At 37.7% G+C, this 24,573-nt stretch overlaps 2 protein-coding genes across 3 annotated transcripts; one reads left to right on the top strand and one right to left on the bottom strand.

Moving 5' to 3' along the window:
• Window positions 1–7,615: 7,615 nt before the first annotated feature.
• Window positions 7,616–12,935, top strand: LOC145072146 (uncharacterized). Its single transcript, XM_079018531.1, has 6 exons — window positions 7,616–7,748; window positions 7,869–7,978; window positions 8,233–9,087; window positions 9,326–9,526; window positions 12,277–12,472; window positions 12,563–12,935. The coding sequence occupies exons 1-6, from the start codon at window positions 7,745–7,747 to the stop codon at window positions 12,745–12,747; spliced, it is 1,551 nt and encodes a 516-aa protein (XP_078874657.1). The 5' UTR covers window positions 7,616–7,744; the 3' UTR covers window positions 12,748–12,935.
• A 2,060-nt stretch (window positions 12,936–14,995) lies between these two features.
• LOC145073272 (BES1/BZR1 homolog protein 4-like) lies at window positions 14,996–17,528 on the bottom strand. Of its 2 annotated transcripts, none has more exons than XM_079019826.1 (3): window positions 16,986–17,527; window positions 15,521–16,167; window positions 14,996–15,288 (listed from the first exon to the last, which is right to left on the bottom strand). In XM_079019826.1, exons 1-3 carry the CDS (start codon window positions 17,196–17,198, stop codon window positions 15,285–15,287), a joined length of 864 nt encoding a protein of 287 aa, XP_078875952.1. In that variant the 5' UTR covers window positions 17,199–17,527; the 3' UTR covers window positions 14,996–15,284. The 2 variants fall into 2 exon arrangements, with proteins under 2 accessions (XP_078875952.1, XP_078875951.1); XM_079019825.1 differs by lacking the exon at window positions 14,996–15,288 and adding an exon at window positions 15,307–15,437 and having other exon boundaries at window positions 16,986–17,528.
• Window positions 17,529–24,573: the final 7,045 nt, after the last annotated feature.

The following is a 24,573-nucleotide window of genomic DNA, read 5'->3' as shown; positions in this document are numbered from 1 at the left end:
GCAACAGTGATAAGTATTTTGATAGTGGTTGTGGTATATTTCCAGTATGGTGACGTTGCGAGAGAGGCCAATGGGCGGATCAGGCGCCGGAGAGGGATCGGGCTCGGGTTCAGGGGCCTAGCAGCTCAAGGAGCGAATGAGGGAGTTGATATCAGTGGAGGTTACACGCAGTATTCTAGATCATACTCTTGTCATCTTTGGCACGGTCAAGGAGGGTATACTGGAGATTTTGGATGAGAGGCTGGGAGCCTTCCGTACCGAGATGATGGCTTTGATGGGAGCGCATACCTTGACATTTCGAGAGTTCAGGGCTTGCGGGGCACCAGATTATCATGGGGCTAGGGACCCCATCGCTAGCAGCAGATGGTTGGCTGATGTTGCCAACGCATTCCACACGAGCCGGTGTCCTGAGGGGGACAAGGTCAGACTCTCTTCTTGTCTTCTGAAGGACAGATCGAGGGATTGGTGGGAGGAGATCGGTCATGCTTTGGGGGATGATGTCGCGTTGGACGTGATGACATGGAGCGATTTCTCGGCCAGGTTCAGGGTGGAGTTTTCGCCGGTTATTGAGGTGCAGCAGTTGGCACGAGAGTTTCAAGATTTGACGCAGACCACTGAGACTGTGGCGAAGATCACCGCTAAGTTCAGGGAGAGGGCTCTTCTTGTACCGCAGTATGTCACGGATGAGGAGATGAAGAAGGCTCGATACCATGAGATGTTGAGGGATGACATCATGCAGTTTGTGAGCAGGTCCAGTTGCAAAACGTTGGAGGATATGATCGTGCGAGCTAGAGAGAGAAAGAGAGAGAGAGAGATTGATTTGGAGCAGATCCGGAAGAGGAAGCAGGATGAGGTTCAGGCAGCCACGGGCTCGGGCAAAAGGCCCAAGGGATCGGAGTCGAGATCGAGGGATTATTAGGACCGCAGTCGGTGCGGGAAGTGTGGCAGGGCGCACGGGGGCGCGTGCAGGAGTGGTAGCGGTGGTGAGTCTGGCTGCTTCAAGTACGGTCGGACTGGTCATTTTAGCAGGGATTGTACTGTTACCACCACACAGGGATCAGACTTGATATGTTTTCACTGTAATCAGCGGGGCCACAAAATGCCCAGTGCCCCAGTTTGCTTCCGGCAGGACGGGTGATGGCACCTGCCCCTGCAACTTTGAGGATCACAGACGGCCGTCAGGGCCGTGCAGAGGCACCTGCGGTAGGAGGCAGGGCTTTTCAGATGACTACCTTGGAGACGCGGGCAACATCGGACGTTGCAGGTATGCGACTCCCGTTTTCAGTTCTTTTATTTGTGCATGATTATATTGTTATGGTTCTGCATCATTATCGGTATGGGTATTTTATTTTGTGTGGCTTGATTGTGATCGAGTTATATGCCATCTGCATACCTTGGATATTGAATGGTAGTTAAGGGATGTACCATATCGGAGAAGGTCGCTTAGGATGCAGTAATCGTAGCATGCCTGGGAGGGACTTGGTATGTCTCGCTAGTTCGGAACTGTATAGTTTTAGAAATGGAGTGGTTAGATCCCTAGCTATGGTAAGCTTGGGATTCCTCAGCAGATTGATTATGGAATGGTAGCAAGGATTGGGATTTCTTTTCGAGCATTGAGCAGCGAGGTGTAAGAAGGATCAAAGTGGGGGAGAATCCTCCGAGTGTACAAGGGTAAGAGCATGCAGATCCAGAATTAGTACGCTATCTCTGAAAAGGAAAAGAAGTAGTACATCGTTTGGTGGGTTGAGGAGTTCAAGGTTGGGAGTTTGGGAAGCTCCCCATCAGTTAGTGTGTGTAATGGTGATGGATAGTTCATGGTTGGGAATTCGGGTTGGAGGATCGCCTGTAGGACTCGAGTGAGTCGGAATGAAGATCTTGAGGACAGATAGCATAGGATGCTTTTGTGTTAGTAGACTGTGGCAGAGGCAGTATGTAGAGCATGGTAGAGCGGCGGAAGAGTTGTAGATTTCTCCAGCAGCGGTCAGAGATGGAAGGTGTTGTAAGAATACGAGGCAGCCGTAGAATTCACTAGCAGTCAGATATGGAAGGTGTTGTACTACTACGGGGCAGCCGTAGCCTTCACTAGCAGTCAGAGATGGAAGGTGTTGTAAGACTATGGGGCAGCCGTAACATTCACTAACAGTCAGAGATGGAAGGTGATGTAAGACTGCGGGTAAGCCGTAGCATTCCATAGTAGCTTCGTTAGCGGAGTTGGGGCGAGGCCCTTATCTCCTAGTGATCAGATAGGGATCAGGAATGGGTAGTGGATGAGAATAGTAGGGAGTTTGCCTGTATAGCCCTAGAGAGGTGAGACCTTGGGAGAGGCCGCTCCAGGATGTAGTTGGGTGAGACCCGTGGGCAAGGCCCGTATGAGAGTAGCAGTATAGGTGAGACTTGAGAGCAGGGTTTCTCAGTAATATGGTTGGGTGAGACCTGTGGGCGAGGCCCGTGCGAGAGTGGTTAGACAAATGAGACTAGAAGGATAGAGGCGGGTGAGACCCGTGGGCGAGGCCCGCGAGTTTTAGTAGCACAGGTGGGACCTGGTAGGGACCTTAGTGTCGAGGGGGGATCAAGGATCCCAAGATTGTAATGCCTAAATGGCAGAATAGATTGAGCAGTTATAGGTAGTCGAAGTTTCTTCGGAAGTCGCTGGGAGCGACTAGGAGTTGTGTTGGGGCTAGCGACCGGTGGGAGCCGGTAATCCAGATATTGATAGATTGGTAGGGACCAGGGTGGTCTCGGTTCATCCGGAAGGCAGATAAGGAATAGCAGAAATTTCCAGCCAGTAGCAGTGCTGGTAAGCGGTCTATGGTGGAATTCAGTTAGTTGATCGTGGGGTGCTCGACACCCAATTATAGTAGAGATGAATGCCCAATGGATACTGACAATAATGACCCGTACTGGAGGTAGCAGGAGTAATGGATTTGGTGAAGGATAGGACCTTCACAGTGACAAAGGAAATAGATGGTTATGGAGCATCCCCTTGGGAAGGCAAGAAAACGCACAAGGAAAGAGGGGGTGAACCCCTATGGGCTCAGTTACAGTACTCGGAGAGTACCAAAAGGATTGTTGGTTGAGTAAGTTGTGTTCCCAGAATGTTCGGGGTCAGGGTTGACTCGAGATTATTTCCTGTAAGGATTAATGTTAGTCGGAATGACCAGGCGAAAGGCCAGCGAAGGTAGGCAGCTGGTGTTGGATTAATTAGTAGAGTATTGGAAGCAGATCGCAGACGGTTGGCCATAGCAAACTTCGAGGACGGAGTTTAGTGTAAGTGGGGGAGAGTTGTAACACCCAAAATCGGGAAGACCAAGAAAGGAAAAGAAACCCTAAGTTTAAGGGCCGACTCGTCGAGTCCAAGGAGGAACTCGGCGAGTTCGAGCGGGATCCGGGTCGAGGAGTAAGTGACCGACTCGGCGAGTCGGCTAAGGGGACTCGGCGAGTCTGGTCTGAACAAGGAAAACCCTAATCCCGAGAGTTATATCCTATATAAAGGGTGTTATGTCCCTTCCTCAGCCTCCATATCATCCTAGAGATCCTTTAAACCCTAGATTCCGTGTGAGCTTCCATCATTTGAGAGAAATAGCTTTGGAGGAAGGAACCTTTGAAAGGAACTTGAAGATCAAGAGGGTTGCTTTAAAGGAGAGGTGTAGATCCGAGATCTACTTCAGTTTGTGTTCATCTTGGAGGTAATAAGCTGCTATCTTCCCTCCTTTGCATCTAGATCTATTTTTGTTATGAGATTTGGGGTTTTATGGTTGTTTGAGATCCAATTCGGGCTTGGGGCTTAGATATGTGGTTGCCATTTCAGATCTAGTGTTGGGATGGTCCAATATGTCATAAAACATCAGATATTGAGTAGTTGGTGAAGCCCTTTTGTCCTAAAACCTAGCCCTAGTGTGTTTTGAGCCTAGATCTCTTTAGTTATACATAAAGTTTGCAACTTTACGTGAGGATTAAGCTTTGGAAGTGTGGATCTATGATTTGGAGCCCCTGCATGGCTCGAAAAGCCACTGAATGGATTCAGAACAGGAGCGATTCGGCGAGTCACGTGGGTGGACTCAGCGAGTTGGATGAAGTTGGGCAGGAACTCGACGAGTTGGAAGAACAACTCGGCGACTCTGTTGAAGATTGCCTTGGACTCGGCGAGTCAAGTCGCGAAACCCCAAACCCTTCAAGTTGAGACTCGAATCAGTGAGTCGAGTGGAGACTCGGTGAGTTGGACATGTCAGGACTCGGAAATTGGTGGACTCGGCGAGTCGAGTCGCGAATGGAAGGACTCTGAGCATATGAACTCGGCGAGTTAGAAGGCAGACTCGGCGAGTAGGGTTGACTTGGAAGGTTGACTTTGACCAGGACTTTGACTTTGACTAGAGTTGACTTAGTTGACTTTCGGGGGACAGTTAGATCAAGTGTTGCTTTGATATTGGTAGCTCGGGGAGCTAGTGGAGCAGGAGTTCAGAGAGTTGTCGGGCAACACCTAGAGGGGTTATCACCAAGTTCAGCAAGTGCAGGTGAGTTTCCCTTTGTGTGAACGGGTCTAAGGCCACAATGCCGACCCATGTAGTTATGAGTAGAAGACTCGGGGGTTAGCCCTAGGCACAGTATGCTAGAATGATATTCAGGACGAGGTCCAATGATAGCGGACGAGTGCCTAAGGAATGGTTTAGATGATTGTTTATATTTGTTGTCCGCATGATACTTGTATGTGCCTGGTAGGGAGGTGAGTGTGGGCGAGGTCCCGTATCTCACTAATAGCAGAGTGTGGATCGTGTTCCACATCTCATTAGCAGCAGATCAGGGGCGATGCCCAAGTTAGGGAAAGAGTGAGTGTGGGCTAGGCCCGTATCTCACTATTAGTAGGAGCATGGACGGGGTTCCATGACTCATCAGTAGCAGGACAAGGGGGAGGCCCAGGATAGGCGTGGCCTTAGGACAGGATCTGTTAGTATATGTTTAGCTTATGTGATGTGATATGTTTATGTGCTATTATATGTTAGCGGGCGAGGTCCAGTGACAGGCGAGGCCTAAGTGAAACAAATTTGTATCCGAGCGGGGCTCGAAGCCAGGCGAGGCCTGGAGCGGCGGGGCCGTTGTAGCGGGCGAGGCCCGAGGTAGGGGCGAGGCCTAGAATAGCGGGCGTGGCCCAGTATGTGCAGTATGTGGATGTGCATGGTATGTGGTAGGTTGGGGAACTCACTAAGTTTCGTGCTTACGGTTTTCAGTTTTGGTTTCAGGTACTTCCGATAGCGGAGGGAAGAGCTCGGGGTGATCGCATGACACACACCATAGATTAGACAGCCTGGGAATGTTTTACTCTGATAATGAACATATGTTTGGAAATTAATACTCTGATTATGTTTTGGATTGATGATTTTGCTTTAAGTAATGTTTTATTAAAAGAAATTTTTAGTCTTAAATTTTGGGTCGTTACAATTTGTGTCTTTGAACAATTACTGTTTATGGTCTTCATCAGTAAAGAATAGAATAGATGAAGTTGGAGACAATAACAAAACACAAATTTGGTTGACTTTCTTCTTTGCTAACTTCATACGTGGCTTTGTATTTATTGCCACATAAGCATTGTTAACGGATGGCTGCTTCAGATTTTCAATAATGGTTTAATTGACATCGTTTTTGTAAGTTTAATGACCTATTGTGCAAAAAAAATAACAATAGTGACCTTTTAAAACAAACGTGACAAGTTTGTTGGGTTAATATGATACCCTTAAAATAAAGGGATACCCATAAACCAACTAATTATTTTTCGATACTAAAAAATTACTTTATGTATGATCTTATATAAATTAACAAGTCGTGATTTCAATCATTTTATGCAATGCCGGTTCTGAGAATTTAAATGCCCTCGACGAGCCGGAAAAAAATACCATCAGACCTTAACGGGTAACGAATTAAATTACATAAACTATTTTTTTTTAAACGTGGCTCTATTATGTATTTCATATTTGGCTCTTTCTTTGGACTTATATCCTTCTTGTCACATTTTTATTGACATCTGAAGTTGTAACTCAAATACTAAATATTGTAATTTTTTTTGGAATCGGTGGAATTTATTAAAACCATGGCCTAAAGGAAAAAGACCGGGCACAAAAGAAAAAACAAAAACAAAACTTACAAAATGTCAAAAGGGGAACAAACCCAACAATTCCATCTACAATTTCCAAAATTACCCCTATATTTCAGCCAACTAAAAACCATAGAAATCACATTATCCGCCAACTTTGAAGAGTTCATTTGGATTTTGTTAAACCAAACATCGATCCTTGCTTTCCACATACACCATAGAAACTCATAGCAGATAGCAAGAAATAATACCGACAAGATGTTTTTCTTCTCAAAAAATATGTGTTTTATACATATTATGTAGCGCAAATATTTATGTAGATTGCAATGATTATAATAAAACTATGTATAAAATTATTTTGTTTTCTTATGTATATGGTATTTACTGTTACTTGTTAATGATTAAATGTTTTTCTTAGATAATATATGTAAACAAATAAAGACAACCATGGTGAATTGATCAACAATGATTGCTTCGTTAAAATCCTGCATCTTGGTTTTTTTTTTCACATGTCGACATACACTTTAAGGATAGGACTATGCGGCATACTATATGCAGTCTATAATATTTGCTTATAGACAGGATTGTAATCAGGTATTTAGTTCAACAAAAATACCAATCAACTGTGATCAGCATTAACTAATAACTATAATATGATAAAGTGATTATGATAATCTATTCATTCATTCAAGTATAAAGACACAATATTCAAATTCAACATTCAATTTTTTATAACATAAATACATTCAATTTCTAATTTCATTCAATTTCTCATAATATAAATTAATCAATTTCTAAATTCTAAATTTTGGAACAAAAAAGCAAACTAGTTAGGGAACCCGTAGTAAGGGGGGACGAACCGCCGAATTTACATCTGAAATCGCCAACATGAACACTAACGAAATCTTTAATTTCGTATAGAAAGAAAACGAACCACTTCTCTTTTCGGAGCCCACGGAGCGGTATATGAAGAATGTTGAATGAAATTGAATGCTTACCTGATTAGTAATCGATTAACAAAGTCACATAGAGTAACTCTAATCTTCAATTGACCAGCTTTCAATGATCGGCGACAATCGACAGACGACAATGACAATCACTTCTTGCTTCGGCGTTGCGTTCTCGTTTCTCACGCATCTTCTCAACTCGTTGACTTGCCCTATCGTTCATTCATTTGGTGGGCCTGACCTGAATATAATTTTTTTAAAAAAAATGTCCCCTACAAAAATAGGCCTTGTGTGTATGCCACTTTTGCCCATGCCTTCGAGGGGTATGTAATTATATTCTAATGAAAATTTGAGATTAGCCTCAATATGAGATCATTGCTTTTCTTTTAATAGACAATTTGAATGTATGCACTTTATTTTATCGTAGTTTTAGTGAAAAAAAAATATAATTTTTATGAAACATTAATTTAGACAAAATAAAAATATAAAATAACTTTATTGAACAAAAATATAACATACTCATTTATTATTTAGCATTGTGAAATTATTCATTGAGTTTTTTTAGGAATCTCCATAAAATAAAAATCGAAATTCGAAATTCAAACTATTTTACGCATTTGACTATTTGAGTATTAATTTGCGTAAAATTCTTAAACATTCAACGATTGGGGGAAAATATGGATAAGTAGGTTCTCTATATATCATCATCATCTCCATGAGTGAGTATCACGCACAACAAAACCCTAATCATAATTCACCTTCTAAATCCTCTCAATTTTTGTTTGATCCAAGCTTTTCATAGTTCGATCATCACAACTAATCAAACAATTCCGACGCAGATGGATTGATGGATGCCTCTCGCAAAACCTATCCGATGGAAGAACCTAATGTCGTTCAATACCCGATCATTCATCTCCATGATTACGAACCCAAATTCCTTACTCCCAAGGTAACCCTAACTCTCCTTACAATCCATCAATATTTTCTTTTCTCTCCTCTCGAATTATATTATTCTCTGTTAATTCTAGATGAAAAATACCAAGTTTAGTTTTTTCCAATTCAATTCATCGATATTGTTTCGTGAAAAGTTAGCTTTGATGTTTATGTGTTGGAATTTAAGCATTATAGTGTACGCTCAACTCTAACAAATGCAACCATTCAATTAAACAACACCGAGATTTATATTCGAATGTAAATGCTTAGGTTTCTGAAGATGTCAATGATCACAACGAAATCAACGATATAGTGGAAAATTCTGATCTTAGCGAAGAACAAAAATCTGTTCTTGAAGTGGAAAAAACAGATACTAATAAAGATCAGTTTTTCTATTACGACCCACCCTTAACCGAAGACACTGGAGTTTGGATTCCTGTTTCCATTCCACCAATGTCAGAATCACAACGAGAAGAATGGAATCGAGGTCTGGGAATCAATCCAAACCAATTCGACAACAACATGGAATGGGATGATTTTGTCAACGAAGACAAGGAATTAACACTATGGGATGTCGTTCTTGATATGTTACTTGCAGCTCAAGGCAAAGTGAGATCAATCACTTCAGGTGATACATACGCATATCAAATTTCATGGTTATCAGATCAACTTCTAGAACGTACATGGAAAGAAGTCTCAAACAATCTTACAGAAGTCAATGCTGATACAATTAAGGAGCTTCTAGAAGCCGAGCCACCAAAATGGCTGGCTGATAGCGCAGCTTCTTATTGTATGCTTTGTAACGTGAGATTCCACCCTATAATGTGTTCAAGGCATCATTGTAGATTCTGTGGGGGTGTGTTTTGTAACGAGTGTTCAAAAGGAAGGAGTTTATTGCCTGAAAAGTTTCGTAAAGGGGACCCACAAAGGGTTTGTGATGTGTGTTGTGTGAGGCTTCAGTGTGTGCAAGTGTACTTGATGGACCGAGTTAGCCGTGCAGTACAGGTGGCGACACGTGATTTGACGGATCTTAGTACTTTGAGATCTTGGCTTAATTTCCCCTGGGGGCAAAGTATGGAACAAGAGATTTATAAAGCTGCAAATACGATTCGAGGTTACTTTAAGGTAAAAAAGATATCTTCAATTACAAGGGCATTTCCGTCTTTTCTACTAACCCAACCATACATTTTCTGGGTGAGACAAAAAAGCTGCAATTTTTTGTCCCATTAACATCAGTATCAGACTATCATTACTTTCGGTACTAATACAAGTACAACCTGTCATGTTATGTCATGTGTAACAAAACAAATGGGGCCCACATGGATTTTGAAGAATTTTGGTTGACATTTATGAATATTTATAGGTTGGAGCTTTGACACCTGAAAAATCAATACCGGATTCTATTTTAAAACAAGCGAAAGGGCTTGCGATTATTACGGTTGCAAAAGTTGGAATGATGGTGACTTACAATGTGGGTACGGGTTTAGTTATTGCCCGTAGAGAAGATGGATCGTGGTCTCCACCATCTGCTATTTCTTCATTTGGTATGGGTTGGGGAGCTCAGGTGAAATATATACACTACCATTTCTCTCCATATAGTATTTATTATCTACTTACTCTTGTCCCCTTTTTACTTTCAGCTTTATTGTTAGTATCTGCTTTTTGCTTTATTTCCCACCAACCATTTCAACTTCATTGCTAGTATCTGTTTTTTTTTTTTTTGCTTTATTTCTTTCCACTCGTTTCAGCTTTATTGTGGTATCTATGTTCTGCGTTTTGCTTTAGTGCTAGTATTTGCTTTTTGCTTTATTTCCCTCCACCTAGTTCAAATTTATGTCCCTCCACCCTTTTCGACTTTATGCTTTATTTCTCTCCACTCGTTTCAACAGCTTTATTGCTAGTATCTGCCTTCTGCTTTAGTGCTAGTATTTACCTTTTTGCTTTATTTCCCTTGACGCATTTCAATTTTATTGCTAGTGTCTGTTTTCTACTTTTTTCCCTCCACCATTTCAACTTGATGTTTTATGTCCCTCCATCTATTTTAAATTTATTGCTAGTATCTACTTTCTACTTTATTTCCCTCCACCTATTTCAAATTTATTGTTAGTATCTGCTTTATTCTTTATTTCCCTTCACCCGTTTCAATTTTTTTGCTAGTATCTGTTTTTCGTTTATTTTCCCTCCACCTATTTCAAATTTTTTGCTAGTATCTGCATTCTGCTATATTTCCCTCCATCAATTTCCATTTCAATATTTTTGCTAGTATCTACTTTCTGCTTTGTTTCCCTCCACCTATTTCAAATTTATTGTTAGTATCTGCTTTATTCTTTATTTCCCTTCACCCGTTTCAATTTTTTTGCTAGTATCTGTTTTTCGTTTATTTTCCCTCCACCTATTTCAAATTTTTTGCTAGTATCTGCATTCTGCTATATTTCCCTCCATCAATTTCCATTTCAATATTTTTGCTAGTATCTATTTTCTGCTTTGTTTCCCTCCACCTATTTCAAATTTATTGTTAGTATCTGCTTTATTCTTTATTTCCCTTCACCCGTTTCAATTTTTTTGCTAGTATCTGTTTTTCGTTTATTTTCCCTCCACCTATTTCAAATTTTTTGCTAGTATCTGCATTCTGCTATATTTCCCTCCATCAATTTCCATTTCAATATTTTTGCTAGTATCTACTTTCTGCTTTGTTTCCCTCCACCTATTTCAAATTTATTGTTAGTATCTGCTTTATTCTTTATTTCCCTTCACCCGTTTCAATTTTTTTGCTAGTATCTGTTTTTCGTTTATTTTCCCTCCACCTATTTCAAATTTTTTGCTAGTATCTGCATTCTGCTATATTTCCCTCCATCAATTTCCATTTCAATATTTTTGCTAGTATCTACTTTCTGCTGTGTTTCCCTCCACCTATTTCAAATTTATTGTTAGTATCTGCTTTATTCTTTATTTCCCTTCACCCGTTTCAATTTTTTTGCTAGTATCTGTTTTTCGTTTATTTTCCCTCCACCTATTTCAAATTTTTTGCTAGTATCTGCATTCTGCTATATTTCCCTCCATCAATTTCCATTTCAATATTTTTGCTAGTATCTATTTTCTGCTTTGTTTCCCTCCACCTATTTCAAATTTATTGTTAGTATCTGCTTTATTCTTTATTTCCCTTCACCCGTTTCAATTTTTTTGCTAGTATCTGTTTTTCGTTTATTTTCCCTCCACCTATTTCAAATTTTTTGCTAGTATCTGCATTCTGCTATATTTCCCTCCATCAATTTCCATTTCAATATTTTTGCTAGTATCTACTTTCTGCTTTGTTTCCCTCCACCTATTTCAAATTTATTGTTAGTATCTGCTTTATTCTTTATTTCCCTTCACCCGTTTCAATTTTTTTGCTAGTATCTGTTTTTCGTTTATTTTCCCTCCACCTATTTCAAATTTTTTGCTAGTATTTGCATTCTGCTATATTTCCCTCCATCAATTTCCATTTCAATATTTTTGCTAGTATCTATTTTCTGCTTTGTTTCCCTCCACCTATTTCAAATTTATTGTTAGTATCTGCTTTATTCTTTATTTCCCTTCACCCGTTTCAATTTTTTTGCTAGTATCTGTTTTTCGTTTATTTTCCCTCCACCTATTTCAAATTTTTTGCTAGTATCTGCATTCTGCTATATTTCCCTCCATCAATTTCCATTTCAATATTTTTGCTAGTATCTACTTTCTGCTTTGTTTCCCTCCACCTATTTCAAATTTATTGTTAGTATCTGCTTTATTCTTTATTTCCCTTCACCCGTTTCAATTTTTTTGCTAGTATCTGTTTTTCGTTTATTTTCCCTCCACCTATTTCAAATTTTTTGCTAGTATCTGCATTCTGCTATATTTCCCTCCATCAATTTCCATTTCAATATTTTTGCTAGTATCTACTTTCTGCTTTGTTTCCCTCCACCTATTTCAAATTTATTGTTAGTATCTGCTTTATTCTTTATTTCCCTTCACCCGTTTCAATTTTTTTGCTAGTATCTGTTTTTCGTTTATTTTCCCTCCACCTATTTCAAATTTTTTGCTAGTATCTGCATTCTGCTATATTTCCCTCCATCAATTTCCATTTCAATATTTTTTTGCTAGTATCTACTTTCTGCTTTGTTTCCCTCCACCTATTTCAAATTTATTGTTAGTATCTGCTTTCTGCTTTATTTCCCTCCACCTATTTCAGCTTTATTGCTAGTATCTGCTTTCTTCTTTACATAAAAAAAAAAACTTTTGTATTAACTTCTTAGTTGATATTTTTTGACATGTTTTTGTGTGGTTTTATAAAAACAGGTTGGAGGGGAGTTTACTGATTTTATAATTGTGCTAAGGAATAGTGATGCGGTCAGGACATTTGGTGGAAACGCACATTTATCGGTTGGGGCAGGTGCAAGTGCAGCTGCTGGTGTTATTGGACGGGCAGCTGAAGCTGGTTTTCGGGCAGGTGATGGTGGATATGCTGCTTGCTATACTTACAGTTGTAGTAAAGGTAACACTTGAATTCATATTTAGATATTTTTTACATTAGTTTTAAAACAAAGCGTCTGTTTGATTTTTTTTTTTTATTATATATTTTCAGGTGCTTTTGTTGGGTGTTCATTTGAAGGAAGCATGGTGACAACACGTGTGCAAGAAAATTGCAGATTTTATGGAAACCCATCAATAAAATCATCCGATATTCTTCTTGGGGCATTACCTCGACCTCCTGCGGCTGCGATCCTCTACAATGCGCTCTCGGAGTTGTATATGAAAGTAAATAAATAATTTTTATTTCTTTAAAAAATTTGGCATTCTTTGTTTTGTTCTTGACAAAGTCTTGCTTGTATAGCGAAAGAACCATTTGGGGGTATTAGATTCATTTGGATTGTTTGTGAATGCGTTTAAAACCGATTGATTTGTTTGTTTATATGCAAAACTATTGATTTATAAGATGGTGATTGTGTTTAACTGTTTATTGTGTTGCCTTTTGTATAAGTTCCACTAAAAAGGGTAAATGAGAAGCAGTTTCAAAGAGTTAGATGTTACATTTTAAATTGGAAATAAGGGTTGTAGTGGTAGTAGTGGAAATATCTTTAAAAAAGGGACGACTTTCGTTGACCTAAATAATATATAGGGTCCAACCACAAATGACCAAATTATAGCAACTTTTATGTCTATAGCACTTTATGTTTTTCAAAAGTATAGTAATAGAAGGTGACCACTCAAATTTGTATATTAGTATAAATGATTCACTTGAATCAATTGACTTTTACAAGGAAAAATGTCGTTAAATAGTAATCAAGTTTGAGAATTGGTTTATATGAATACCTCCATTTTTTCTTTTCAAGGTTTAATTACTCAATTTTTTTTTTGTTCGGTGTATCTAAAATAAGGTAATTTGTAATGTGCTGTGTATGAAACAAAATAAACAAGGGCTAATGTTAAAATGGGTAATGAAGTATTTGTTTTTATTACAAAACACCATTTATTTAAAAAGTGGTATCAAAAGGTAATCAACTTTGTGTTCACAAAGTACCATTATTTCGATGGTAGTTTGTAAACAAAAACAATTAGTTTGGGTAATAGTTTGTAAACAAAAACAATTAATTTGTTACCCATTTATGACTTTTAAAAAAAATAAAATAAAACAATGGTGTTTTACAAGGAAAAGAAATCGTTCGTTACTCATTTATAACATTAATAAAAACCAAGTTTTAAACTACCTTCCATTTCCTATTCCATTTCCTATTGAGGCTTTAGTGGAATTATTTACAAAAAGGCGAGAGAATGATAAAAGGGAGTTCACTTTTTTGTTTTAATTGCAAATTATAAAGATTTTAAATCATCTCTAATGATAAATCTATGTCACATCATCAACCCATTAATATTGACCTGTAAGTAAATAAGTTCTCAAATGGTTATCCTCTTTTATGACTTTTTTATTTAATTTAATTAATTTATCCACTTCTATAATGTTCCATAAAACCACCTCATTTAACTAATTGTTTTTTAAAACGTCAAATTTTAATATAAATTTTTTTAATAAATATTATTGCTAGCCGTTTAATATTTTAATAAATACTATCTTTTAACATAAATATTTAAATAATTGATTGCTTGGGACAGCATTTGTAAATCCATGAAGGAGGGTGGGTTGGTAATTAGACAGGAAATTGCATGCCAAACTTGCGGGGGCTTATGTTGTTGGTCAGTTTCTCTGGGGCAAGTTTATGAAATCTAAATAGGATCATCCATTGGATGTGACGTCTAAACCTATTTCTTTCTGAAGTAAGCTCTCATGTTTGGAGGAATGTTTTCCCTCATGTTAGTACCATTCTGGGCAACTCTCATTGGGTGGTAGGTGCTGGTAACATCAGCTTTAGCATGGTTAACTGGGGTGCTGATGCTTTTTCTGTGCAGAATGTGGATCTTACATTGCTTTAATAAATACTAACACTAAATGAAGGAGAGAAAATGAAGAATTATTAAAAATAAAAGGGTTAAGTGACCATTCTATCAAACTATATTGACCACTCAATATATATATTGAGTGGTCAATAAAAATAAACCAAAAAGATATGATGTTCTCCAATGGTAATAAATCATCTTACAAATTATCCAAATAATAAAAAGCTCCCATTGGAGATGCTTAGTAAACTACTGATTAGTTAGCTACTTAATTTCAATAATATTTTCTGTCAGTTATTTTTCTGATTCGGCAAATACATGCCAAATTTGTAATCGATAAAGCGAACATACTTTTGTCGATTTTAATTTGTTTTATTTATTTTAATTTTTAACATATTTTTGTCAATTTTAATTTTAATTTGTTTTAATTGCATATTTTTGTCAATTTTAATTTTAATTTGTTTTAATTGCATATTTTTGTCAAAATCCAAAACATGCAATTATGAAAAATCCATAGTGCTATGGTCCACCTACCTCTTTTCGTTTCTCTTTCTACTAAAGCCAACATACTTGTTACTTAGGATCCCTTACCACGAACCACTAGTAATCATTTATCACACCAACATAAAAAAAATCAATCTACAACTTCATTCATTGCAAAATAACACTAATTGAATACAATCAAATACACATCTTTCATTCATACATATAACATACCTTAATAATAAAAAAAAAAGGATAAACCATAACCACACCATGTGAATCCCTTTGAGAGCCTTTCACCGCCAGTGGAAAATTATACAGCATCAACAGTATTTTTGGACATGTCAGGTTTTGAACCCTAGACTTTCACCTCAACCACTGGGAGCTATAAACACACATTAATAGCAGCGATCTCTTCTCTAGGCCACATTTTATCTGCACGATAGTATTTTTAATTTTTAGGGTTACTTTTTATGATGAGGTAAGGAGATTATTTTCGTCTTTTGCACAGATGAGACATCATCACTAGTCACCATCCCATCTTGTTGCACCTTTTTGGTGGGACAATAATTGCAGCTTTTGTCCTATTGACATAAGTCTGCATTTCAGTCTATATTCTTAAGTTTATTCTATCATGTCATATAATGTCATGTCATGCATAACGAACCTGGTCTTTGAACCGCCAAGAGTAAGCTCGAGATCATCCTGCCCGCACACCTCATGAATCCTTTCTCCTTCCCACGGTTTCACCCTTCCGAATGCAAACTCCTCCGAAACGACTTCCGCCATTGGAATATCCGCATTATTATCAAACCCTAGAGGAATCGCAGGGGAACAAGTCCCACTCTGTCCGGGGGTCCACATCCGGGACCCACCATGACCCAAACCTGTTTCCTTAAACCCAAACGGGTTTGCAGCCACAAGGCTAAACGTAGGCGACGCGGGTCCACTCTGTGGGACCCGAACACCAGAGAACCAAGAAAGGGTCGGTGCACCCCAAGGTGAGCTGGTTTTGATCCGAGGTGGGGATTGAGCGGTTGGTGAGCTCACGGGTGGGGTAACCGGTGCGCTTATGGAGCCATTGTGGATGTAAGCATGGGGTAGCTTAGAGGACATGGATGATGACGACGATGATGATGAGAGATTTTTGAGCCATGGTATGAGAGAATCGGGGTGAGGGTTGGTTGTTGGGCTTGCGATGGATGATGAAGGTGGGCTAGGGTTACATGAGGCATAGGGGCTCTGTTGGTATGATGAGCCAGGGCTCGCAGATATTGAACCACCAATGTGGGTCCAATCCGCAGGCTTGCATCCCTAAATAGCACAAAACACTTGATTATGAGATATTAAGTATAACACATGTATTTAGAGAAATGGTCAAAGGTTTGAGTCTTAACGTGAAATCTTTATTTTCAATTTTAAGGATTTGACTTTATGTCAGCCACCAAGTGGGCCATATAGACATTTCACATAATGTTTACGATGTCAAACTAGGGTTTATGGAAGGATAACTTCTCTTTTTCTTCCAAAAATAATCATAATATAAACACATGATGGAAGTTGCTAGAATGGAAAAATGAAATACAATAATGAATACATGGTTCATGGTTGGTTTGTTTTGTGATGTAATATTTAGTTATTTACCCTCGAGGAAGAAATTATGGGATATTTGAAGGGTGATACTGTCTTTTCGGGTCTAATTGGGGGAATCTTTTTGATATGTGTGTCCAACAAAAGAAAACAATGAATACGTATAAAAGTTGTTCAAAGTACTGGCCAGATCTAATGTACGCCGGAGTAGAACTAGACATAAAGCAATCAACGTATGAACTGAACTAACTCAAACCCTAACATCATAATGCTAACATGCGCCATGGCACAGGAGATGTTACACTCTAATTTCATAACAGATGGAAGAAATGAGGCATCTTTTCACCTGAAGAAGACAATGACTAGCTAAAATGCGCCAAACTAAACCACCGGCAATTTGGGCCAATACTACTACAGCTACGCTTATGTTCGTAATTTTGGAAAGAAATTCATCAGTAAGAACAGAAAGACATTCAAAATCGAATGAATTCGGCAACATTTTAGTGAACTTATTGAATCAGATTTGATTACAGAAAGTGTACCTTACGATATGTGGTGCCGTCGGACTCGACGGTCCAGCCAGCCTCGTCGGCGAGGGCTTTGAGGACCTCGTTGTTATCACAGTGCTTAGGCAGCTTGTAGTTGCCGTACATTCTCAGGCCGGCGAATATCTTCGCCGAGATCGCCCTCCTCCTCCGCTCCCTCCGCTTGTTGTTCTCCCTTTCCTTCCACGTCGGCATCCGAGTTCCCGACATCTCTCCCCCTCTAAACACACAAAACACCGGCGATGAGGTCTGTGCAAAATACACATAAATATGCAGGAAACACTTTCTCGATCGGAACAATTTGTGTAGGTAGCAGCGATTAGAGCGACATGTGTACTAACAAATTTATATCGTGTATGCTCAAATTTGCAGAAAAAAAAAGCAACAATTGAATGAACTGGAGTTGTAATTAAGTAGCCGGATGAAAGGTAGACAAAGTTTGAGCAGCGAGTACAGGTAACTGCATTTATGAACAATTTCGCCGGAGAACCGGCTGATCTGCGGCGAAGCGAAGAGCGGATTGGTGAGAATTGAGAGGGAAAGGCCAGGGGCTATTAAATGTATGTGAACGGAAGTGTGTGTGGGCCCGTCATGTAGTGTGGGCCATTAGAACACTGACGATTTGTTATTGTCAAACGGTTCTGTTTATTTACGGAATTTGCCACTGGCTTCTTGTAAATGGAATGACATTGTTACCCTTATGGTAAGTTTTTTATAAAAGGAGGTGATAATTTCATTCTTTGTTTTTTTGTTTGTTCATTTCCAAATAGTAAATTCTAGAAAAGCATGACATATTTAAAGAAAATATTAAAAAAATATTATATTACTTTTTAGTATGTTTAAACTCCTATATTTTCTGAAATTGTCTAATTTAAGTTTTAAATACTAGGTAACTAGCTTCTAAATGTCGGTTGGATACAATTTTTAGATTATAAAATTTCAAAAAAGAGTATAAATTTTTAAAGCATTAAAATTAAACAATATAGTAGTTTTTTTAATGATCGGATGAAATACGTTAGATTTTTATGAGAAATAAAAAGCTAAAAATTAGACTTTTTAAAAATATAAAAGTTTTAATACATTAAAAAATAATATAGTAATTTTACCTTTTCGAAGTTTTTTATTGTTAATTGAAAAGAAAAAAATTATAATGAAAAACATAAAACTCAAAAAAACATAATGTTTAAATAGATGAAAAAACTTTAAAAAAATCTTTATATTTTATTTCATAATTGGTTTAGTCCTTATATGTTTTTTATTAAATTAAATCCCAAAAATCTATATTTGTATTCATTTTTGACCATTTACCCAGCTAACATATTATCTTACTTTCAAAATTTATATTTTTAGCCAAAATTTTAAATTTTATTACAAATTTTATAAAAAAATTTACACTTTTAACCTAGGTTTCAAATTTTTGTTATGAATTTATGATAATTTTAGTTTCTTTACATCTTTTTATTTTTCAAAAATATTTTTTGAATATGTTTTGTTTGCAGTATAAAATCACATTTATACAAAAATCATATTTTCACATAAAATCACATTTATACAAAAATCATATTTTCACATAAAAACATTCTTTTTCTATATAAAAACATTTTTTATAAAATACTTTTGTATGAAAAATATCTATATAAAAACTTTTTTTTTTTAAATGTATGCAAAATAACTATTTTAAAATTTATTTTTATTTTAATTATCTATTTATAAAACTATAGTTATGTAAAAATACGATACACTTATGTAAAATAAGTTATTATACACATATATACCTTAAAAAAACTTTTACAAAATAGGTATTTGGTAAGTGCATAAAAAACATTTATGTGCATATATATATATATATATATATATATATATATATATATATATATATATATATATATATATATATATATATATATATATATATATATGAATTCATTTTTATAAAAAAAAAATCTATACAAATATTTATTTTATAAAAAAAACATATGCAAACACCTATTTTATAATAAATACATTTGTATACAAACACGTCATGTATATATTTATGTATAAAAAGGTGTTTGTATATAGAAATATATCCAAATATGTTTACTATGAAATATGTGGTTGTGTGTGTGTGTGTATATATATATATATATATATATATATATATATATATATATATGTTGGAATAGTGTCTAAGGGTGCAACTATATTAGGCAAGTATTTGACCCGATTGTGCATGGTCTTTTTGGGTTGCCTTCACCATAGCAACTTGATAGGATGATTTATTATGAGAGAATAAATATTATTAATATATTATGAGAATAATATAAGGAATAATAATATTGTTATTTGATTAATATAAGTCATAGATTAATTAGTATTAATTTGGTGACTTAAAGAGATTAATTAAATAAGAGGGTATAAACTGTCAATTGTTTGAAAGTTACACTTTGGGCTGTAAATCCTTCTTGGATAGAGGATGGACGAATTCTAGGGCTTGGGATAACCTCAAATTCGTCCAAGGCTTATCATGGAAAGGATTTGGATTGCTTTAAGGAAAGATTATCCAACTAGGGTTTAAGGGTGAAACCCTAGGAGCCTTACAAGTATAAATAGACCCCTAGGGCAAGGGAAATCGGCACCTCTGCTAAAGCAAAGAAACCCTGGCCGATTTCTAGCCCCTCTCCTCTCTCTCAAATCATCCTCCTTGCTAGTTGGTGTTTGTAAGCCATTAGAGGAGTGACAATTGTGACTCTAGAGCTCCAAGACAACAAGATCAAAACAAGAGATTCAAAGGTAAACTTCTAGATCTAATTTTGTATTGTTCTTATACCTAATTAGTCATTAGAAGTCTTGGATTCAAAGCATGTTTAATTATAGAAACCTAGATCCAAGCATTAGGGTTTGCATGTGCACATAGGAATGTTCATATGACCAAAACCCATCAATGGTCTCAGAGCCTAGATTGGTTTCTGTTAAATTGTTGCTTGTTTGTTTGAATCTTGCTTGAAAAATTCGATTTTTATGTTTCTGAGTCATGGACTCGGCGAGTCCCATGGTGCACTCAGCGAGTCTAAGCGTCAGGAAGGGCCAAATTCGGGATTTTTTGATATTTATCTTATGGAAACTTGCCTTTATCATATTAGATCAACCCTAATCCGATTTTTTGATATATATATGACTATAATCTTGATCTAATTAAATAGATTTATCAATTAATAAAATATTTAATTTCCTTATGTGATAATTAGTTAATTATTTTGATTAAATTGGTAAATTATTATGCAAGAAATTTTAAATAAATCAAATATAGATAATTATGGAATTAATTGTTAATTAAGATTATTTGTTATTTGATCCTCCATGTTTTAAATGTTTAAAACTTGTCCTCAAGTTGTGAAATTTATGTTTTGTGGTTAAAAGGTTTAATTTAGACAATTTAAATTTCAAACCCTAGAATTTTACAAGTTTAAAATACAACCCTACACTAATATAATATTACAAGATTAATATATATATATATATATATATATATATATATATATATATATATATATATATATATATGTACAACTAAAATGCTCGTTTTACCGTTAGTAGGCCTCATTCACGAAGCCAATCTATAAGGTGGGTATAAGGTTGCGGCCTATAAAATGGCGCTTAATGGGTGTACACTCACACCCACCGCTTGCTTGATCGGTGGAGGGTCGTTAGCCGAACGGGTAGGATAGGGCAACCTCATCCTCTCATTAAAAGTATAATATGAAATACAAAGTAACTACATGTTTTTAAAATTTCCCAATCTTAGTTACTTTAGGAAAACTGAATTGATGCAATCCCATGAAATTACACTTTGCACCCTTGCTAAGAAGTTAGTGGAGCGTGTGTGGTATACCGGCACACTAATTGGTTCTAAGCAAAAGTGGCAAAGGGTGATTCATTATTTATCATAGTTCGATGGAGCGTGTGTGGTTTACCGGCACATCGAATAGGTGATCGTTACAATGAAGGCACCATGTGAATTTGCATGGTAATTCACACCTGATTTGTGATCCTCGGTATCCCAGTCACAAACAAGAGGGGCATATCGAGATTTAAACATGCCATTGAAAAGTTTCAATGAATCTCATCTAAACCTAGGAATTCTCAAATTCATTTAGAACTTATACTTAGGTTTTCATGGTGGAGAATTAGTGAATCGTCATTCACTTACCTTCAAATTGTTTGCATGTTAGATTACGGCATCCCTTTTCTAATATGTAAATATTGTTGTTGGATCCTAGCCCTAGTTTTTCTTATTGGGTGATAATTAGGGATTCATATTCTAATCTATCTTTGTCCTTTCTATTTGTAGATGTTGAACGCGAACAACGTTGCTGCTAGTTCTTTCACATTGATGAGTCTTTGTCAAAAGGTCACTTTCGATGGGACGAACTTTAGCGAATGGATAAGATACATTCGCACTATTTCTCGCTATGAGGATAAGGAGTATGTCCTCGATGAGAAGCTCGAGAAGATCAACCCTGAAATCGCTACTCCAGCTGAAATGACCGCTTTTGAAACTCACGAGCGAGATGCAACGAAGGTACATTGCATCATGATAGCCACTATGAACTCCGAATTCCAAAAGTCCTATGAGGACATGTACCCGTACGAGATGCATCAAGACTTATTGGAGAGATACCACCAAAACGCGAGACAAGAGCGTTATGAGATTTTCACTAACATGATTTCCGCTAAAATGGGTCATGGAGAGTATCTTACTGTGCACCTGCAAAAGATGCAAAGGTATGTCGACCGTCTTCGCAAGTTGAATGTTGACTTTGGGGAAGACTTGGCGATCGACATGGTGCTTCACTCTTTGCCTCCTAGCTACAATCAATTTAGGATGACCTACCACATGAATAAAGAGGAGGTCACCCTAAGCAAACTCCAAGGTCTCTTGAGGGTCGCTAAGAGCAACTTCAAGGACAAGTTTGTTGCACCAACTCCCAATCCACCCACTGCTCCTGTCTTGGCTTTTGGAAAAGGAAAGGGAAAGAAGAGGAAGGCTTCGTCTAAGAACTATCGCAAGGTTAAAGCCCGAGATGGTGCCTCTTCTAGTGGGACCAAAGTTGATCCTGCTAAACCCTGCCCTAACCCAAAGGAGGCAGAGTGTCACCACTGTCACAAGATAGGACATTGGAAGAGAAGCTGCCCAGAGTACCTGCAAGCCATCAAGGAAGGAAAGATCAAGCCGTCTTTCGCAGGTATATACACAATCAAATCTAACGATTCATCTCATGCTATTTATTGGGTTCTTGATACCGGTTGTGGTTACCACATTTGTTCTAATGTGCAGGGACTAAGAAGAAATAGGGATGTGGAGGCTGGAAGAATAAATCTAATCATGGGGAACAGAAGATCGTCGCCTGTGACCAAGATTGGAGTATATTCTTTAGTGCTTAGGAATGGTTTAAGTTTAGATTTTAACAATTGTTGCTATTCGCCAGAAATTGCTAGAAACATCATTTCATTTCATGGTTTGTTTAGACAAGGTTTTAGATTTTCTTTTAATAATGAGAATGGTTCTATTTTGGCTTATCTAAATGGTGTCTTTTATTTTGAAGCTATACCATGTAATGGAATTTATGAAACTGTTATAATTGTTGATAACTTAGGAAATGATGTTTTGAACATAGATTCTTCCAATAGTATGGATAGAGCATCCTTGTGGCATTGTCGTCTTGGACATGTCAACAAGAAACGCATAGCCCAACTCCAAAAGGATGGAGTGTTGGAGTCATTCTACCTTAGGGAAGATGACACATACGAGTCTTGTTTACTTGGAAAGATGACCAAGTCACCCTTCACAAGTACGTGTTAAAGGGGCGAGGGTCTATTGTACCTAATACATACCGACGTATGTGGACCATTTAGATCAACCACGAAGGATGGGAACCGCTTCTACGTGACTTTTACCGATGACTATAGTAGATATGGGTATATCTATTTAATCAAGCAAAAGTCAGAAACTTTTGAAAAGTTCAAAGAGTTCAAGAATGAAGTGGAGAATCAATTGGGCAGGAAAATCAAGATGCTTCGATCCGATCGAGGAGGAGAGTACCTAAGTCTTGAATTCCACGATTATCTCAAGGAGTGTGGAATAGTTTCACAATTGACGCCTCCTAGGTCACCGCAGTTGAATGGTGTGGCAGAAAGGCGTAATCGAACCTTATTGGATATGGTTTGCTCTATGATGAGTCGTGCTTCACTACCAATCTCTTTTTGGGGGTATGCCTTAGAGACTGCCACCCATATCCTTAACTGAGTCCCTACTAAAAAGGTTGCCAAAACACCTCACGAGATGTGGACAGGGAAAGCTCCCTCGTTAGCACATATCAAGGTTTGGGGTTGTGAGGCTTTCGTAAGACGAGATACTCACGACAAGCTCGAACCTCATAGTGAGCGATGTATTTTCATTGGCTACCCGTAGAAATCCTTTGGATATCTCTTCTATAGACCGAAGGACAATGTTATCTTTGTTGCGAAGAGAGGAGTTTTCCGAGAGCGAGAACTCATAGACCAAGGAGACAGTGGGAGGCAAATCGAGCTTGAAGAGATTCAAGAGTCGATAGATGAAGGAACCTCTACCGCTGGCACTCAACCCGAGGAGGAAACTCCGGTTGAACCAATTGACGAGTCCTTACCTATTAGACGTTCCGAAAGAGTTAGAGTTCAACCCCAGTTTTATGGTTTTCATATTACTACCGAAGGGGACACGTATATTAGTGATGGTACACTAATAAACCTTGATGAACCTAATAACTATAAGGAAGCCATGACAGGCCCGGAGTCTGCGAAATGGAAAGAGGCAATGGATAGCGAGATCCAATCCATGTATGACAACCAAGTTTGGAATTTGGTTGATAATGTGCCTGGACGTAAGACCGTTGGGTGCAAATGGATCTTCAAGAAGAAGACCGACGTGGATGGAAACGTACACACATATAAAGCACGATTGGTCGTGAAGGGCTTTACTCAAACTCCCGGAGTTGACTATGACGAGACCTTCTCACCAGTTGCGAAGATTAAATCTATTAGAGTGATGCTAGCTATTGTCGCATTTCATGATTATGAGATTTGGCAAATGGATGTCAAGACCGCTTTCCTTAACGGAAAGTTAGTTGAGGATGTTTACATGGCTCAGTCAGAGGGGTTTGTGGATTCGAAGCATCCGAATAGAGTGTGTAAGCTTGAGAAGTCCATTTATGGACTTAAGCAAGCATCTCGTAGATGGAATCTTTGCTTCGATGAGAAAATCAAGGAGTTTGGATTTGTACGAAGCGAAGATGAATCGTGTGTATATGTCAAAGCCAGTGGGAGTATAGTAAGCTTCCTCATTTTATATGTCGATGACATATTGCTCATAGGAAACGACATCCCGACTCTGCAGGAGGTTAAGTCCTGGCTCGGGAAGTGCTTTGCTATGAAGGACCTCGGAGAGGCTTGTTATATTTTGGGAATAAGGATAGTAAGAGAGAGAAGTAAGAGACTAATAGGACTTATTCAGAACACTTACTTAGAGAAGGTACTAAAACATTTTAGTATGGAAAACTCGAAGAAGGGA

Source organism: Lactuca serriola, chromosome 9 (assembly GCF_051521515.1).
Source record: "Lactuca serriola cultivar US96UC23 chromosome 9, Lser_US96UC23_V15, whole genome shotgun sequence".
Classification (NCBI taxonomy): Eukaryota; Viridiplantae; Streptophyta; class Magnoliopsida; order Asterales; family Asteraceae; genus Lactuca; species Lactuca serriola.
Note: the sequence above shows the minus strand (reverse complement) of the source record. Positions and strands in the feature narration are given on the sequence as shown.

Coding starts and splice junctions, on each gene's coding strand:
- LOC145072146 (XM_079018531.1), top strand. Junction 7,979..8,232: donor CCAAATTCCTTACTCCCAAG/GTAACCCTAACT, acceptor GTAAATGCTTAG/GTTTCTGAAGATGTCAATGA. Junction 9,527..12,276: donor GTATGGGTTGGGGAGCTCAG/GTGAAATATATA, acceptor TTATAAAAACAG/GTTGGAGGGGAGTTTACTGA.
- LOC145073272 (XM_079019825.1), bottom strand. CDS start 17,198: ATGTCGGGAACTCGGATGCCGACGTGGAAGGAAAGGGAGAACAACAAG. Junction 16,168..16,985: donor ACGGCACCACATATCGTAAG/GTACACTTTCTG, acceptor TGTGCTATTTAG/GGATGCAAGCCTGCGGATTG. Junction 15,438..15,520: donor CTTGGCGGTTCAAAGACCAG/GTTCGTTATGCA, acceptor TTATGTCAATAG/GACAAAAGCTGCAATTATTG.